This window comes from Coccidioides immitis, assembly GCF_000149335.2.
Source record: "Coccidioides immitis RS genomic scaffold supercont3.1, whole genome shotgun sequence".
NCBI lineage: Eukaryota > Fungi > Ascomycota > Eurotiomycetes > Onygenales > Onygenaceae > Coccidioides > Coccidioides immitis.
The window spans coordinates 7,548,395-7,562,988 of NW_004504310.1; the positions used below are offsets into that span (position 1 = coordinate 7,548,395).

Consider the following 14,594-nt stretch of genomic DNA (forward strand, 5'->3'; position numbering starts at 1 on the left):
GAATCTACTCTGTATGTTAAACACCGGTGAAACGACCCCTTAAAAGCCTTCTTCACGCAAACCAATTGTCAAAACTGGAAATAGTACCGGTAGACTACATAGCCTGGGATAACTTCCCCAAGCGCGAGTCCGGCAGCTTCGCATTATCCATGGCGAAATTGGAAACATTCCCGCTGCACAGGCACCGCAAGGAACGTGGTCCAGTCCGAGATACCTTGTGCAAAAGAGCTATAGGTTACCGGTCTACCACATCACGCAAAAATCGCTGTAGAGGTTGCGTCGAAAGACTGGTTCGAAATCCAACTTGAAGGAATAAAGCGTTGAGCGATATTCCATACTGCATACAGCGCACCGTCCAATAGAAGACAGAATCGATTCCTTCGAGCCCAAGCCCAAAGAATCATCTTTTTGGCCGGAAACCCGAACGAATGGGCTTCACGTCATGGCGGATAGGAAACGATTTCTCAGTTTTATGAGAACGAAAGGATTGCAATCCCTTACAGGAAGGTAATAAGAGTCTAGAGTTTCCGGGCTTGACTTCAGGAACCAACACTTCGGGCAACTTGTCGGTGTTGACAACCAGGTCGTTTGCCAGCCAAGTGACGGGGATTTACCCCAGTTGGGAATAGGAATTGTATGCAAGCTTCCTGTGCCTTGGTTTTAGGCTGGCTGTGACGGTCACTCAAGGGCGGGATCCGCTCCGATGAGTGTGAGCTCCGTATCTTCTCGATAATGATAAATATCGCCATATCCCCTTCCACAACTTCAACAAAAACCGCTTCTGCTAAGACAGACAAGCCTCCTGACAACGAAGGTAAGCCACTGAATTTGACAAGCAGGGCTCACCAACTTTACAAATCAACTAACACATGATCAGGCCCTAGATTGTGATCGAAAAGCATTAAACTCATAGTGTGCTGTGTACTCTGTATGGTGCCTTTCAGTCCTGATCCAGCACCAACAGCTAATCTGAACAAAGCAGAATTTTAGAATGAAACTTTCCGTGTACCTGTGTTTCCTCCTCAGTGCAGTATATGTCGCCGCTGGCGCCATACCGAAGAACAAACGTGATAATGAAATTAAGAAAACTTGTGAGAAAAAGTGCCGGGAGATCCACCGCGAGAGGGTTTCGAAGTGTGAGGGCTTGAAAGATGGGAAGGATAAGTGTCTTAAATCAGCTGCTCTACTGGGCTCTGACAAAGGCCAAAAGCAGTGTGTCGTACCCTGTGTAGCCAGTATATTTGGGCCGCATAAGGGAGGGTTATTTGCCGATTTTTATTCTTAGAGAAAAGTGTCATAAGTTGAAATAAACAAAACACACGAACTTTGTGATGTGCATGAGTTTGTTGTGGCCTGGCACCATTCATCCACTCAAAAACAGTGCTTGAGATTCTCCTTTACACAGCCCCCCCTTTTAGCCAGTCATGTTTGCATCGAGTAGCCTTTGAACCGCGGTCTCAATCCTACGATCGCCTCTCAAAAACAGATTTTCCGTTGTCATATCACGGCCTTCGCTGCTCACGACCACTGCGCGCTCGACGAGCCCTTGACTAGACAATTGAATCTGACCCACACGCCCATCGCGCCATTCAAAACGGAGGTAACGTGCCTCAAGTGAGGCTGGTGTTATAGACGATATTCCAAGCTTTACGGCAAGTGAATCTGACCCTTGAGAATCCCCAACACACTCGACTTTGTCAATACCCAGCTCCTCTCGAAGCCACGCGATAGCGTCTCTCCGCAAGTGCCATGCAACGAGTTCTCGTCTGAGCTGGCGAACAAACCTCTTGAGGTCTTGTTTTCCGGGTTTTGCCTTTAAGGCTTGCTGAAGTTCGGAGTCCACATCTGGCACGGCGAGATACTTTCTTTCTAGCTGATTTAACGGAATGAACGTGGGTATGGTATGTCTGTGAACTCGCAGCAATGTTTGGTCGCTGTGTGCACGTTCGAGTAGGAGATAATACGGTTTAGAGTATCTGCCGCCTCGGGTACAGATGTCAATACGTATTCCCAAGAGATTCTGCGACCGGGAGTGCGGGGAAGGGTCCTTGAAAGGGAACGATGTGGTGGAAAACACAGCTCGATGGTGGTTGGAAAGCGCGTGGTTCTGGCTGTCCAAGACAACGGGGACGAGGCTTGGGTTTGAATCGGACGCATTTTGTCGTCCTAGAGCACTCTGAACTGCATTGGTGGAGAGCAGACTGGCTGATAAAACCCGTCGGCGCTTTGTCAGATTTTGAACTGAAGCTCTAGTTAGTTAGGATTTCGTACAGCAAGCGGAGACGCGTCGCGAGTACATACTTTCAGAGCGGATTTTCGATATCTCTTCATCGAGAACAAGCGACGGATTGGGTTCTGGTGGAGTAGTTTGTTCCATCTTGCTTTGGGCGGGAGGAGGTATCACGTATGGTTTCAGCGGGACCTTTGCACGCGTTCTCCGGTCGCTCACGAGAGTCTGATCGTCGCTGCACGAGTGTCAATCAGGGGCAACATCACCTGACCCGGATTTTGGGCCGAGCCGTGACAGCTCAACGGCCGTTGAAAAAAAACGATTACGCTGGCCTGCAATCTGTCAGGAAGTAAACCCGGTCGAGGCAAACGAAATTCCGCGCAACCGGGCAATCGGGGGACGACATTTGGCGCTTCCAAGCTTCCCAGCACCCTTAGTCAGCCCGCCGACCCCACAAGCGTGAAAAACGAGCGTTCTCGTGAGGCCAGCTTTCCTTTAGGGCCCGCGCGTTTTGGATGCACTCTCCGCGCCACTCCGCCGAAGATTCTTCCCAGGGGCCCCAGTGCTCCCATGCTACCTCATATGCACCGCATACCGATAGCCAGCGTAGCGACGTGGAACTCCGCTCTCTGACGTCTGCGCAACGGTACTCTGATCATAACCAAAACCCTCGCCATACTGACGATATCAGCGCGGCAGGGAGCGACGACGAATTTTCCTGCTCCTCAGAATTCGAACTTTTGGAAGAGGGCTTGAACAGCAGTTTGGTATCCAGCGAGGATTCGAGGGGTCGGCGACCAATGACTCGAAAGCACAATTCACTCAAGCGCCGTTCATCCAGACCTAGCCTTAAGCTCGCGTTTGGCGAGAACGGCCACGCGAACGGCGGCATGGATTCCGGCGTTGGGCTGCGAAGAAAGGATGTCTCCCTAGACTCCACGACATCGCTTGCCTCACGGGTTATGAACAGATCAGACTTCTCCCTGGACGATGAGCCGCCGCCTACTCCGCAGACACCGGGGCTCTCAAGCACGAGCTTTGCAGACTTGCCTGCGTACGACCAGAGAAACTTTCTTTTGCTAGTTCTGCTTTACTTTTTACAGGGAGTTCCTATGGGCCTCGCGATGGGTTCCGTACCGTTCCTTCTCAAGCCATTCCTCTCCTACACCCAAATCGGCATCTTCTCACTCGCGTCCTACCCATATTCCCTAAAGCTACTATGGAGTCCTATAGTGGACGCGGTTTGGAGCCCCAGATTTGGAAGGAGAAAGAGTTGGATAACACCGATTCAGACCGTTTCTGGCCTCGCCATGGTGTATCTGGGCAGCAGAGTCGAGAGCATGATGGCTGCAACCGAAGCGCAAGGCACGGACGGTGTCTGGAACTTTACCGGCTGGTGGTTCCTCCTCGTCTTCCTCTGCGCAACTCAGGACATTGCCGTTGACGGTTGGGCTATTTCGCTTTTGTCTCCACAGAACATTGCGTACGCATCCACCGCACAGACCGTTGGCCTCACCGCTGGGAACTTTCTTTCATACACGGTCTTCTTGGCGTTCAATTCTCCCGATTTCGCGAATAGGTGGTTCCGAACAACTCCAACGGATGATGGGCTTATTACTCTGGGAGGTTACCTCACATTTTGGGGCTGGGCGTACTTGGCCATTACCCTGGGTTTGGCAGTATTCAAGAAAGAGGATAGGACAAAGGAGCGAGATAGCATCACGGATGTTTACAAGTCGATGTGGGGTGTACTGAAGCTGAAGAATATTCAGACCATCATCATAATCCATCTTATCGCCAAAATCGGCTTCCAGGCAAATGAGGCTGTAACTAACCTTAAGCTAATTGATAAGGGCTTTGGTCAAGATAATATGGCTCTGGTTGTCCTTATTGATTTCCCATTTGAAATTGGCCTGGGTTACTTTGCCGGCAAATGGTCGACCGAGTACACGCCAATGAGGCTGTGGTGCTGGTCGTTTGTTGGAAGACTTGTTGCTGCGGTCCTGGCGCAAATCGTTGTGATGATCTTCCCCAAAACCCCGGTTCCTGGATGGTATATATTTGTTGTCATCTTGGAGCATGTCTTCTCAACATCCATGAGTACAATCATGTTCGTAGCTGTTTCCGCTTTCCATGCTCGAATCTCCGATCCAACGATCGGTGGCACTTACATGACGCTCCTCGCAACGTGCGTTCCCCATTTGAATTTCTTTGCAATTGCAGAAAAAGAAGAACTAACCACGTCTTATAGCGTATCGAACCTTGGGGGAACGTTTCCAAAGTTCTTCGTTCTCAAATTTGTTGATTTCTTCGCCAAAGCCATCTGCACCCCGCCTTCCAACCACCCTTCAAATATAAAGTCACCTGTCACGTCGCCCTTCTCGTGCGCTCTCGAGGCGGATAAGCATCGCTGCATCGCAGGGGGCGGTACATGTCATATCGAACGTGACGGTTTCTATATCACTAATATCCTTTGCGTTATCATCGGAGTGGTCACCTTCTGGACATATATTAAGGCTGCGGTGCTCAAGTTGCAGAAGCTGCCTTTGAGAGCATGGCGACTATCTCCAGGCAGTGGGAATAGATGACGTTGCAGAATACGGATAGACGCTTGATCATTCATTGTTGTTATTTTCGAAAGATAGAATAATACCCTGCCTGTGTTTCACATACTCTGATGTTATGTACACTATAGTTATACCTGCTAGCCAATCGTATAGACCGCTAGTGGTCTCACACGTCAAACTCATCCCTGCTGCACGAGATCCCTATAACCCGCGTCTCAGGTGGACGGAGCACATGCAATTCCACGAGACTACGAAGTAACTCACTATCCAAGGCAGAAGTATTTAAGAACATCGCCAACTAGGGATGAACCCGTCCCGTACTTGTCGGGGGCCTCGGCACCCTCGGGATCCTAGTTGTGCGGTTGAAAGTTACCCCGAGCTTCTGAGGCTTTTGGTGAACTGGTCTGCCCAAGAAACTTAAGTATTCGTCCGTATCCTACGCCCGATAGAGTAACCTGTTCGCCATCTTGCTTGGCATGTCGAACAAGTGAATCCGAGCCTGGATGAATTATGTCGAACTGCAGGTCATCGCCTGTCCTGCGGCCGTCTTGGTTTAGGGATCCTTGCTCGGACCCAGCATCCGAAGAGGGGCTGGCTAGTTCAGCAAGCCAGGTTCTCAAACTATTTAACATCGCTTCATCGCCAATTAGTGGCGATCAAATCCACAAAGTAAACTGTCATCAATTCTAATCATGTTGAACCTCACGAATGTACTGCTCATTCCGCCTGCGGCGGGTGCCCTTCATGTTGGGTACCGGTACCTGCAATCCTACCTGGAAGCGGAGCGCGTCCGCAAGCTCGAAAACACTGAGGATCCGCCAAAGGCTCCGAATCAGGGTATCTTTGGCATCAATGTCTACCGAGACATGGCAAGGCACAAAGAGGAGCACGTATTTCTTCAGAAAAACCTCGAACGCTACGATGAACTCGGTGACACCTACACGTCTGACATGTTCGGCCGCACATACATCGACACCCGTGACCCTGAGAATATCAAGGCCATCTTGTCTACGCAGTTTGAACAGTTTTCTCTTGGAGATTCCAGACTTGACGCTTTCTACCCCATGCTGGGAGAAGGAATATTCACACATGTATACGGCGGTGGTCCCAAGGGGGAGCCATGGAGACATTCGCGTGCGGTGCTTCGACCCCAATTTGCGAGACACCAAATACAGGATCTTGCAAAGCTAGAGGAGTTCGTTCAGAATCTTATCAGTAGAATACCCAGAAACGAAACGTGCGATCTCCAAGAGCTTTTCTTCCGACTTACTCTGGATACCGGCAAGCGTTCCTGCAATCTGCCTCCCTTGAAATCCGTGCTAATCTACTTTAGCAACTGATTTCCTGTTCGGCGAGAGTGTGAATAGTCTCCTTCCTGATAGTCCTCCAAAGGAGACGCAATTTTACCATGATTTTACTCGGGGTACAGGTATGACTCCGCGTATCTCGACAGTATCGATGATTACTGACAACACTTAAAAAGAAATCTGCATGTTGCGCACGCTGCTGGGAGATCTGTATTTCCTTCAGAAAGACAGCAGCGAATTCAAGCGAGTTTCTGCTTTTGTTCAGGAGTATATCGACAGATTTACACACAAAGCCTTGGAGCTCCACGCTGCTGGAAAGCCTACGTCATATGATTCAAATGGCAAATATGTCTTCCTTGAGGAAATTTCCAAGAGCATCAGAGACCCAGTCCGGCTGCGATCAGAACTGCTCAACATTCTCCTTGCTGGAAGAGACACCACGGCGAGTCTTCTCTCCGCTTGCTTTCACCAGCTTGCACGGCATAAGGATGTCTGGGATGAACTGAGAAAAGAGATTATGGACAATGTCGGCGACAGGTTGCCTACCTATGAGGATATCAAGTCTTTGAGGTATCTGCGATACGTGCTTAATGAAAGTAAGTCTTCCATCTTTTCCAGCGCTAGAACGAAGAAGAATAGTGGTGTTCTGATGTTTTGCTAGCACTCCGTTTATTCCCAGTCGTCCCATGGAATGGGCGTCAAGCCGTTGTAACAACAACCCTGCCCCGCGGTGGTGGCCCGGATGGAAAAAACAAAATTCTAGTAAAGAAGGGTACCTTCGTCCTCTACTCAACCTGGGGCCTCCATCGCAGTAAATTCTACGGCGAAGATACGAACGAGTTTAGGCCGAGCCGATGGGAAACGATACGGCCAGGGTGGAATTATATCCCATTCAACGGTGGGCCTAGAATATGCTTGGGCCGTAAGTATTATCCTTGGAATAGTTCAGCCGTCTTTTCGTGCGGAAAAATACATTTTGCTAATGCGGTAACAACAGAGCAATACGCCTTAGTTGAAGCCTCATATGTGATTACCAGGCTTCTCCAAGTTTTCAAGGATATTGAGAACCGAGATCCTGTACTGCCTTTTGTCGAGCACACGACTCTTACACTCTCGAGCGAACACGGGGCCAAGGTTGCGCTCACACCAGCCTGATCCCATGCATATTAATGGACGACGTTGAGAATGTGGTATATGTATCGACACCGGGGATTCACTTTGTAGGTCACGGTATGGTATGGTTTGAAAATTTGGGGAATTTACTAATTTGAATTTTTCTATATTTTCGTTCATCTATCTTACGAGAGAGTGACATATGTACTGTACATGTATGGGTAAAACGTATATAGGACTGCCAATCTAGCTCGAATTACCTAGCTGATCCTGTGTGTAGATATATATATATATATATATATATATATACACACACATGTCTGTCAATCCTCAGTTAACGAGAGCGGAGAACACATACAGCGTGATATCGCAAATCTGTTGAAGCGAAAACATTGGTCTGTTGTCCGTTGTCCTGAAATGAGTCAAACAGCGGATGAAGCCAGCACCCGACGTAAAGGCAATAATTGACAATTGATGTTGCGGAGGAAATTATGCAGCACTCGAAACGAAATGCCAGTCGCTGAAATGAGGATCATCGCTAGGTTCTCATTGCGGATGAAGGAATATATCGTGATAGGAACGCCTTTTATTCCCATACAATTGATCGATCCTGTTCTCAGTGATGTCGTAAGTTGTTCGCACTATTTGCAACAAGATTCCCTAATTGTCGTAGGTTAAAACGCCTCCAATTGTGCATGAGAACCCTCAAAATAAACGCCAGTAACGCGGTACTATAGAAAGTTGAATTAAAATGCGCTAGAATTAGGTGTTCTCCGTTGCGCCCGATGGCGGCGGTCTCTGAGCCGTAAAGACATAACTATAGGGCGCAAATTAACCATTGCTCTTCGCCTCCATCACCCGAGAGATAGAGAGAGAGAACGTACAAATCCAACTTTGCGTGGATTCTGCGATTTCTCGCATCATTCCGTGCGCCTGCGCACATCGCATATATCTCTTGCTCGGCCCATCCGCTCCGCGTCAAAACAGCCATCGAAGCTGCCTCCAAAACTTCCGTTAGCTGTTTAACATTAAGTTCCCCGAGCTTTTTCTGTTTCGATGGAATGGGGATCATTAGCTGCGATATCTTCGTCAAGGTGCCAAGTGAAGAAACATACGTAATTTTCGTCTTTGGCCCATTTCCCGAGAGGTATGGGGAATTTTTTCATTTGGATATTGACGAAGCCAGCGTCATTTAGCAAATCTGAATATTCAGGCCCAATCCGTGTCCAAAAACCCATACTTTCGAATGCATCAACGGTAGATTTGTTCCAATATTCAAGGCATGTGCCTCTGATGGTATTGTCTGGTGAGTTTATCCTCGAGTCGAAATCCTGGACTTCCAGCCAACCCCCTGGTCTCAAGGCACTATGATAACAAAATGTGAGTATAGCCCACGATACGGAATATAAGGACACTTTTGCTTTTTTCTTTTTTGTTTTTCCCTGGCGGGGGAGGGGGTAGTACTTAAAAGCCTGCTGGATAAGATGCTTCATATCTCTGATGGCGAATACCATATAGCGAGAATGGATGAAATCGAACGGGCGGCTTCCGTATTCCCACTCCTCCTCGACATCGTCGACAAGGAACTTGACATTTGGAGGGATGCTTGAATTTGCTTAAGTAAATGGACTGGACAGGCTCAAATGGATGAATGCTCACTCTGCGGGTTGCGTGGGACTCAGGTCATTTCCAATTACCTGTGCCTGTTTTAGCAACTTTTCCCTCTGTATTCTCTTTCAACACGGTTCAATACCTCTGCAGAAGGATACTCGTCGGCTAATACCAAGCATCTCTATCAGCAATGGAGTTCATCCAGGTATAAAAACGCGGGCGGAGCCTAACCAAACCTGATAGCCCACTATTCACCGTTATGGTTAGCCTATTCACCGCAGCCAGAATCGAGAGAAGTTCCAACATACAGCACCAGAACCCGTTCCGATATCCAACACTCTCTGAGGATTGGGCCCTATCGGGGCCAGGTGCAATCCTCCCAAGGTCAACTTTATCATTTCATCGACCAAATCTAGGCGCTGCATCTCCTTGTCATCGTTTGGGAGGAGATATCCTTGAAGCTCGGGTTAGTTTCGATCGCAGTGTCGCCATGCGGCCGTAAACACGACTTACGTCCTCGTCGAAACGCATGGTACCGCCTTCCGTGCTCTTCGGGGTAATTCGTGATACTTGGCGTCAAAGAAGCCGAGTACGCAGACCTGCATTCCGAGGCTTGTGTTATTACCTGTTTGCAATGAAAAGAGCTCTGAAGACAATTGTACGTCGCGTCCGAGAAAGTCTCATCTACGAACTGAAGAAAGTCACGTCAGCACTGTAAAATAGTTAGGCCATTACTCCAGAACTGACATGGCCTTCATGGTCCTCCGGCACTGGAAGAACAGCAGCGTCTTCGTCATCCATAAGGGGCAGGGGACATAGCCAAAAGCTTTGAGGCGAAACCAGGAGCGAAATATGATAGATCAACAAACAGAAGCAGCAGGAATCAAGACGGCCTCCTGGGGCGATCTATACAGGATAGCCACCCGTAACGCCAGCACTTCCTGAAATCCCACGGTGTTTAGCTCCCCGCGCACGTCGCCTCTGCAATCTCTTTGTCTCTTTCATTCTTGCGAAAGGAGAAAAAAAAGTCGAAAAGTTGCGAGAGAAACGTTCCCGGCTCCGCGGGTCGAAATCTAACTTTGGCTGACAAAGGGCAAACGGACAGCGATAACTGGCCATCTTGGACGCCTCGCCGGCCGACTTGGAAGTCAAATGATGCCGTCATGTTTCTCAGTGCTCGGGCCTCGATTCGGAGGAAAATAGCCCTTTGAGCTGGAACATGGAATGATAGCCGTACATGCTACGCTGCCCCCCATGGGTGAAAGGTGAGGAGACAATCATTCCCACGAATACAAGCGGTCATTCCATTAATCCTAAATTTGACACTCGGACGCTTCAAGTAATCCATCATTTTATTTTAGATGAATCTAGACTTGCGACGAACCTGCATCTGAAGAAAGTTTGAAAGCCCCGTGCATCTCAAAGTCCCTCCTACCTACAGAAGTACATGGATTATCATCACATTAGAAGATATCAGCCAAAGACAGCGACATAGATTCGCATAAAAGGGGAACCTGTATGTGGTAAAGAAAGGAAAAAGGTGAAAGAAACAAGTACCAGTTATACAGCAACGAACGAAGCGAAGCAGAAAGTATTTGAAATCGCCTTCTATTTAGGCCAGGCTGCTCCCGCGATGGCGACCATTCAATCACCCATTATATCATCTTCAGCAGGCGTAAGCGGTGACTCTGCGTCTTCACCCTCGCCATAGTCCGTCACCGGGTTATTTTCATCCCCAACAAGTCCCCTAGCACGTAAATCGTCCTCCTCATCTTCCTCTACATGTTGAACACCCTCTCCTTCATCATCTTCTTCGTCATCAACCACTCTTTCAGCAGATTTGACCTTGCCATTGCTCAAATTTCCGGTGGCCCCATTAATTTGCTGGTTTCTAGGGTTAGGCTTGGAAGTTCGCCGAGCCGGCGCTTTGTCGTCCTCTAAGTATGCCACAACAGCCTTGTAATTATGGCCTAGTCGCGTTCTGTTGCGGAGCAATTTCGTCTTTAATTTACCGGCTTGTGAGCCCGAAGAATCCAATACATGGCCGATAATCGCTAGGACGATTTTCCCGGTAAATTCGCAGAGCTTTTGTTCAGCTAGGAGCTGAGCGCGCATGCGTCGCGCACTTGACTGTACGTCGTCCACGTCATCATCCATGTCCTCATCTTCCTCGTCCGAACTATCTTCGAGATCCTCTTGCGAGAGTGGCTCCTCATCCGCTGGGAGATCAATCGCGTGATGCGTTTTCTTAGCATATGCTTTAAGCACTGCATCATGGATACGCGAAATAGATGCAGACGCTGCTGGAGAAATATCTCGCACTAGGTCTTCGATTTGTGACATTGTTTCATCATCACCTTCACGGTCTCTAGTGGATATATGCCGAAGTGTACCAAATGCGGTCTGTAAATCGAGAAGAGTCGTTGCGGCTGCAATCCTCGTGCGATCCACTCCCTTCCGCGTGTCCATGATAGCCGTAAGGATAGCGATGCATGCTTCTTGACGATTCGATAGTCTCTCAAAGAATTGTCCATTGAAAGATGCTTTCCCATTCGAAATGCCAGATTTTAACGATTGGATTTTCCACATGAAATAGACAAGCAGTGTCTTAAAAGTACTGAAAATCAGTTCTTCCTCAATCAAATCAACCTCTTCGTCGGAATCTGGAAGACGAAGTCCTCGTTTAGCAATAGTTAATAATATATCCACGGGGGGCTCTGCTCTGGACTTTCGCTTGTTAGATCCTTGAGGAGACGTTTCGAGGACTGATGTGCAGTCAAATATACTGGCGAGATTTGAGATTCGAACAATAGTGTCTTTCAAGGAGCCTAGTATACTCAAGGAGAGTGTGTCATTGCTCTGAACGTGCTTGTTTGCCACAACTGTGCACAATGCGTCTAGTGTATCATCCCATAGTTCTTGGACTTTATTTTCCATCGCTTCCCTAAGTTCTTCAGACGTTCGGGCATGAAGGAATGCAACGGTCGCCTCGGCCAGCACATTTTGGTCAGAATGGATCAAAAACTGCTTATTAATATTGTTTAGAATTTCTGCGTACGCCGCAGCATCCTTCTGGAGATCCTGAATGAGGTCAAGATTGACGAGGTGTTCTAGCCTTAGAACTGCTGACGCAGCTTCTGGAACAGCGCCGAATTTGTTGAGGAGCTGGGGAATGATCTGCGAAAGGCTATGGGCAATAGCTTCTTGCTTGGCCTCCATCATTTCCACTAATTGCTTTGTGCTTCTACCTTTCTTATCTGTGTCAGACTTCGAAACCTCCTGGGTATAAAGCTTGACTGCAGCACCCAATACCTCAAGTAAGATAGCTTCCTGGCCATCGTCGAGTCTATACAGCTGTTTGATAGTATTTCCGGAAGTATCATCGGCCGCCGACTCCGGAATTTGAGAATGGTCGTATAGAAGATATCCAGCTAAAGATTCCCATTGGCTCAGTTCCTGGAGATGAGGGTAGATGCTGTCCGTTGCAAGTGCAAATCTGGATTCAACCTGGTTGGCAAACAAATTCGTTTTACTCGATGCTTCCTGTTCCTCGGTGAGTTCAGATTGCTGCATATCGTACGCTTGGAGCATATCAACCAAGCATTTGTATTTGATCCAAGAGCGCTTAGGAATCTTGAAATCATCATCTTCATCATCATCTCCAAATGACTCGTTGAGCTCTTCTTCCAAGCCTTCTACCTGTGAATCGTAAACGTCTTGAATATTGGCCACGAAAAATTTGCCAGCTGCTTTGCGTACTTTCGCCTCGGTATCCAAGACAAGTCGTCCGATACTGTCGATGTCATCTGGCTCCAAAAGACCGGCATCACGGATTAGATCCGATAGATCCACCGCCGCAGCTCTAACGCTGCTTTCCGCATCCCGTACGGCCATTTCCACAACTCTTGGGCGAAAGCGTTCCGTGAAAGCCCGGAGTCCGGGTATATTATCCTTGTTCTGAAATAGGCGACGGAGTTGGTGAACGACAACCGATCGCGTATGAGCAAAAGTATCTGAAAGAACCCAGCCCAAGTATCGAAGATATTGACCCTCGAAAAAAACTTGTCTGTACGTTATTATCCATACACCAAGTGCGGTCATACACTCCGCCCGAATTTTGGGATCAACGTCTCTATATCGATGTACGAAAACGGTGTCGAAAGAGTCATGAATAATCCCGTCTATAGTCTCAAGTTTCTGCTCATTCTCTTGAACCTTCGATTGGAGCGCACCCACTCTACCCTTGTTAACCGTCTTCTTCTTTTTTTCAGTTTCAAGTTGCTTCCTCGTATTCGACAATGTTGTGGAAACCTCCTTCGCGAGATGGCACAGAGTCGTAACAATCGTCAAGGAAATTATAGTGGCGGTATGTCTAAACGGTCGAATGGGTGCAGAAGACATTGAGGTTATCCAAGCTTGAATATTCTCTAGCAACGCGGCGTCATTATACAGTATCGAGGCGCTGTGGATGGTTCTGATTAGTGACTCGAAATATCCGGTCAATACGGACTGAAAGCCTCTGAATTTCTTGGATTTTGATATGAGAGGGTATTCCGTAATGTTTTGTGATTGGTATTCCTCCTGTAGATCGTTTAGGCGGTTTGCGACGTTGTCTACGTCTTCAATATCATGTACATCGACCTTTGAGTCGGCGCCCGTGCATCTCAGAATAAAATTTACGAGGTCGCACATCGCATTGATATTATGTTCCTCGTATCTTGTAAGCCATTCAGCTGCGACGGCATCCGTAGTATGGCCTCGAGCAAAAACCTCGGCTGCCACGGACGATCAGTATTGTGGTCCACCCCCGAAGAATCACTAGTAACCTACCATATAAGCCTTCCTCACCGACAAATCCGCTTGGTCGCAGATGCTGCTTCTTCGGCTTCTTTGGTTTCTTTGCTTCTCCATTTATAAATGGTCGCAGCGCAAGTTCCGTCTCGACACCATTGCCGATTTTGGGCTTTTTGGCCGCTCGTTTGGTTTTTTTATTTCCCTCCTTCGCTCTCTTCTTCGTAGCCTTCTTTGCCGCTCTTCGCCTCTCCCGAAGTTCTTCCTCATCGGGCTCACCTTCACTTTCATCATCTACCTCCTCATCCTCGACTTCTTCATGAGGATCTTCTTCAGCATCACCCTCGTCCGACGCGTCATTCTCATCATCCTCGCGGGGCGAATTCGCACGTTTCCGCTTCGTCGAACCGGGAGTGAATGTTTGCGAGGAGAATAGTTCAGGTTTCCGCCGCACGCGCCCTGACTGGCGTCTGTCGGTCTCTTCGGCAAGAGAGGCACCGGTAGGTTCAGACAGCGCACTGGAGTCGCGTTCGTTGGAGTGCGCGGGGTCCTCCATTGAGAATAAGCCTTACGTGACTTGGATACGGTACGCAATGAACAAAATTCAACCGTCTGAACCGAAATTCTCTCGTAGATCAAGGCACGGACGGCTTGTTTGGATAGATCGGCAAACCCGGACGCGACGAGACCGGGCGTGGGCGGACGCGTTTCCTTGAAGGATGGGGCTTCGAGCAGTAGATAAATCTATTCAAAACAAAAAATGCTAAACTTGACGGGGCGGCAATTTGTCAAGTCGGTCAGCAGTTCACTGGACAAGACGCTGTTGGACGACGGCGACAGGCTGGCGGGTGAGGCCTTGCGGTTGTTGAGGAGAATTGGATGTATCAGCAGCCCTTCCGCTCGCTGGTCGCCCTAAATTGTGTCACGCAGCGAGGGCCTAGCCCGTATCAAAACCGCACAATACAGACACATACC

General features: G+C 48.5%; 6 protein-coding genes across 6 annotated transcripts; 3 read left to right on the forward strand and 3 right to left on the reverse strand.

Annotated features, from left to right (window-relative positions):
• The first annotated feature begins 630 nt into the window (after nt 1–630).
• Nucleotides 631–1,455, forward strand: CIMG_00334 (uncharacterized protein). Its single transcript, XM_001246562.2, has one exon. It carries the CDS (start codon nt 992–994, stop codon nt 1,283–1,285), a length of 294 nt encoding a protein of 97 aa, XP_001246563.2. The 5' UTR covers nt 631–991; the 3' UTR covers nt 1,286–1,455.
• Nucleotides 1,221–2,580, reverse strand: CIMG_00333 (central kinetochore subunit Mal2/MCM21). Its single transcript, XM_001246561.2, has 2 exons — nt 2,302–2,580; nt 1,221–2,241 (listed from the first exon to the last, which is right to left on the reverse strand). The coding sequence occupies exons 1-2, from the start codon at nt 2,375–2,377 to the stop codon at nt 1,415–1,417; spliced, it is 903 nt and encodes a 300-aa protein (XP_001246562.1). The 5' UTR covers nt 2,378–2,580; the 3' UTR covers nt 1,221–1,414.
• Nucleotides 2,581–2,745: 165 nt separating this feature from the next.
• CIMG_00332 (acetyl-CoA transporter) lies at nt 2,746–4,818 on the forward strand (the record flags this gene model as incomplete). The annotated part of the gene is made up of 2 exons (XM_001246560.2): nt 2,746–4,418; nt 4,482–4,818. 2 exons carry the CDS (start codon nt 2,746–2,748, stop codon nt 4,816–4,818), a joined length of 2,010 nt encoding a protein of 669 aa, XP_001246561.2.
• A 448-nt stretch (nt 4,819–5,266) lies between these two features.
• CIMG_00331 (n-alkane-inducible cytochrome P450) lies at nt 5,267–8,115 on the forward strand. Its single transcript, XM_001246559.2, has 5 exons — nt 5,267–6,078; nt 6,131–6,226; nt 6,281–6,700; nt 6,766–7,026; nt 7,102–8,115. The coding sequence occupies exons 1-5, from the start codon at nt 5,490–5,492 to the stop codon at nt 7,257–7,259; spliced, it is 1,524 nt and encodes a 507-aa protein (XP_001246560.2). The 5' UTR covers nt 5,267–5,489; the 3' UTR covers nt 7,260–8,115.
• On the reverse strand, nt 7,149–9,812 carry CIMG_00330 (uncharacterized protein). Its single transcript, XM_001246558.2, has 11 exons — nt 9,576–9,812; nt 9,491–9,519; nt 9,342–9,427; nt 9,137–9,282; nt 9,060–9,075; nt 8,971–8,993; nt 8,877–8,914; nt 8,682–8,822; nt 8,333–8,582; nt 8,102–8,265; nt 7,149–8,034 (listed from the first exon to the last, which is right to left on the reverse strand). The coding sequence occupies exons 1-11, from the start codon at nt 9,627–9,629 to the stop codon at nt 7,980–7,982; spliced, it is 1,002 nt and encodes a 333-aa protein (XP_001246559.2). The 5' UTR covers nt 9,630–9,812; the 3' UTR covers nt 7,149–7,979.
• Nucleotides 9,813–10,151: 339 nt separating this feature from the next.
• Nucleotides 10,152–14,482, reverse strand: CIMG_00329 (nuclear cohesin complex subunit). The gene is made up of 2 exons (XM_001246557.2): nt 13,659–14,482; nt 10,152–13,603 (listed from the first exon to the last, which is right to left on the reverse strand). Exons 1-2 carry the CDS (start codon nt 14,173–14,175, stop codon nt 10,473–10,475), a joined length of 3,648 nt encoding a protein of 1,215 aa, XP_001246558.1. The 5' UTR covers nt 14,176–14,482; the 3' UTR covers nt 10,152–10,472.
• Nucleotides 14,483–14,594: the final 112 nt, after the last annotated feature.

Excerpts from the sequence above, each read along its gene's own strand:
- CIMG_00333 (XM_001246561.2), bottom strand. The coding sequence starts at position 2,377 with ATGGAACAAACTACTCCACCAGAACCCAATCCGTCGCTTGTTCTCGAT. Across the intron at positions 2,242-2,301 it reads ATCGAAAATCCGCTCTGAAA|TTCAAAATCTGACAAAGCGC; the intron begins GTATGTACTCGC and ends CTAGAGCTTCAG.
- CIMG_00331 (XM_001246559.2), top strand. The coding sequence starts at position 5,490 with ATGTTGAACCTCACGAATGTACTGCTCATTCCGCCTGCGGCGGGTGCC. Across the intron at positions 6,079-6,130 it reads CCGACTTACTCTGGATACCG|CAACTGATTTCCTGTTCGGC; the intron begins GCAAGCGTTCCT and ends AATCTACTTTAG. Across the intron at positions 6,227-6,280 it reads TGATTTTACTCGGGGTACAG|AAATCTGCATGTTGCGCACG; the intron begins GTATGACTCCGC and ends ACACTTAAAAAG.
- CIMG_00334 (XM_001246562.2), top strand. The coding sequence starts at position 992 with ATGAAACTTTCCGTGTACCTGTGTTTCCTCCTCAGTGCAGTATATGTC.
- CIMG_00330 (XM_001246558.2), bottom strand. The coding sequence starts at position 9,629 with ATGGATGACGAAGACGCTGCTGTTCTTCCAGTGCCGGAGGACCATGAA. Across the intron at positions 9,428-9,490 it reads GAGACTTTCTCGGACGCGAC|GTCTGCGTACTCGGCTTCTT; the intron begins GTACAATTGTCT and ends CTCGGAATGCAG. Across the intron at positions 9,283-9,341 it reads CCATGCGTTTCGACGAGGAC|GATATCTCCTCCCAAACGAT; the intron begins GTAAGTCGTGTT and ends CCGAGCTTCAAG.
- CIMG_00329 (XM_001246557.2), bottom strand. The coding sequence starts at position 14,175 with ATGGAGGACCCCGCGCACTCCAACGAACGCGACTCCAGTGCGCTGTCT. Across the intron at positions 13,604-13,658 it reads CGGTGAGGAAGGCTTATATG|CCGAGGTTTTTGCTCGAGGC; the intron begins GTAGGTTACTAG and ends CGTCCGTGGCAG.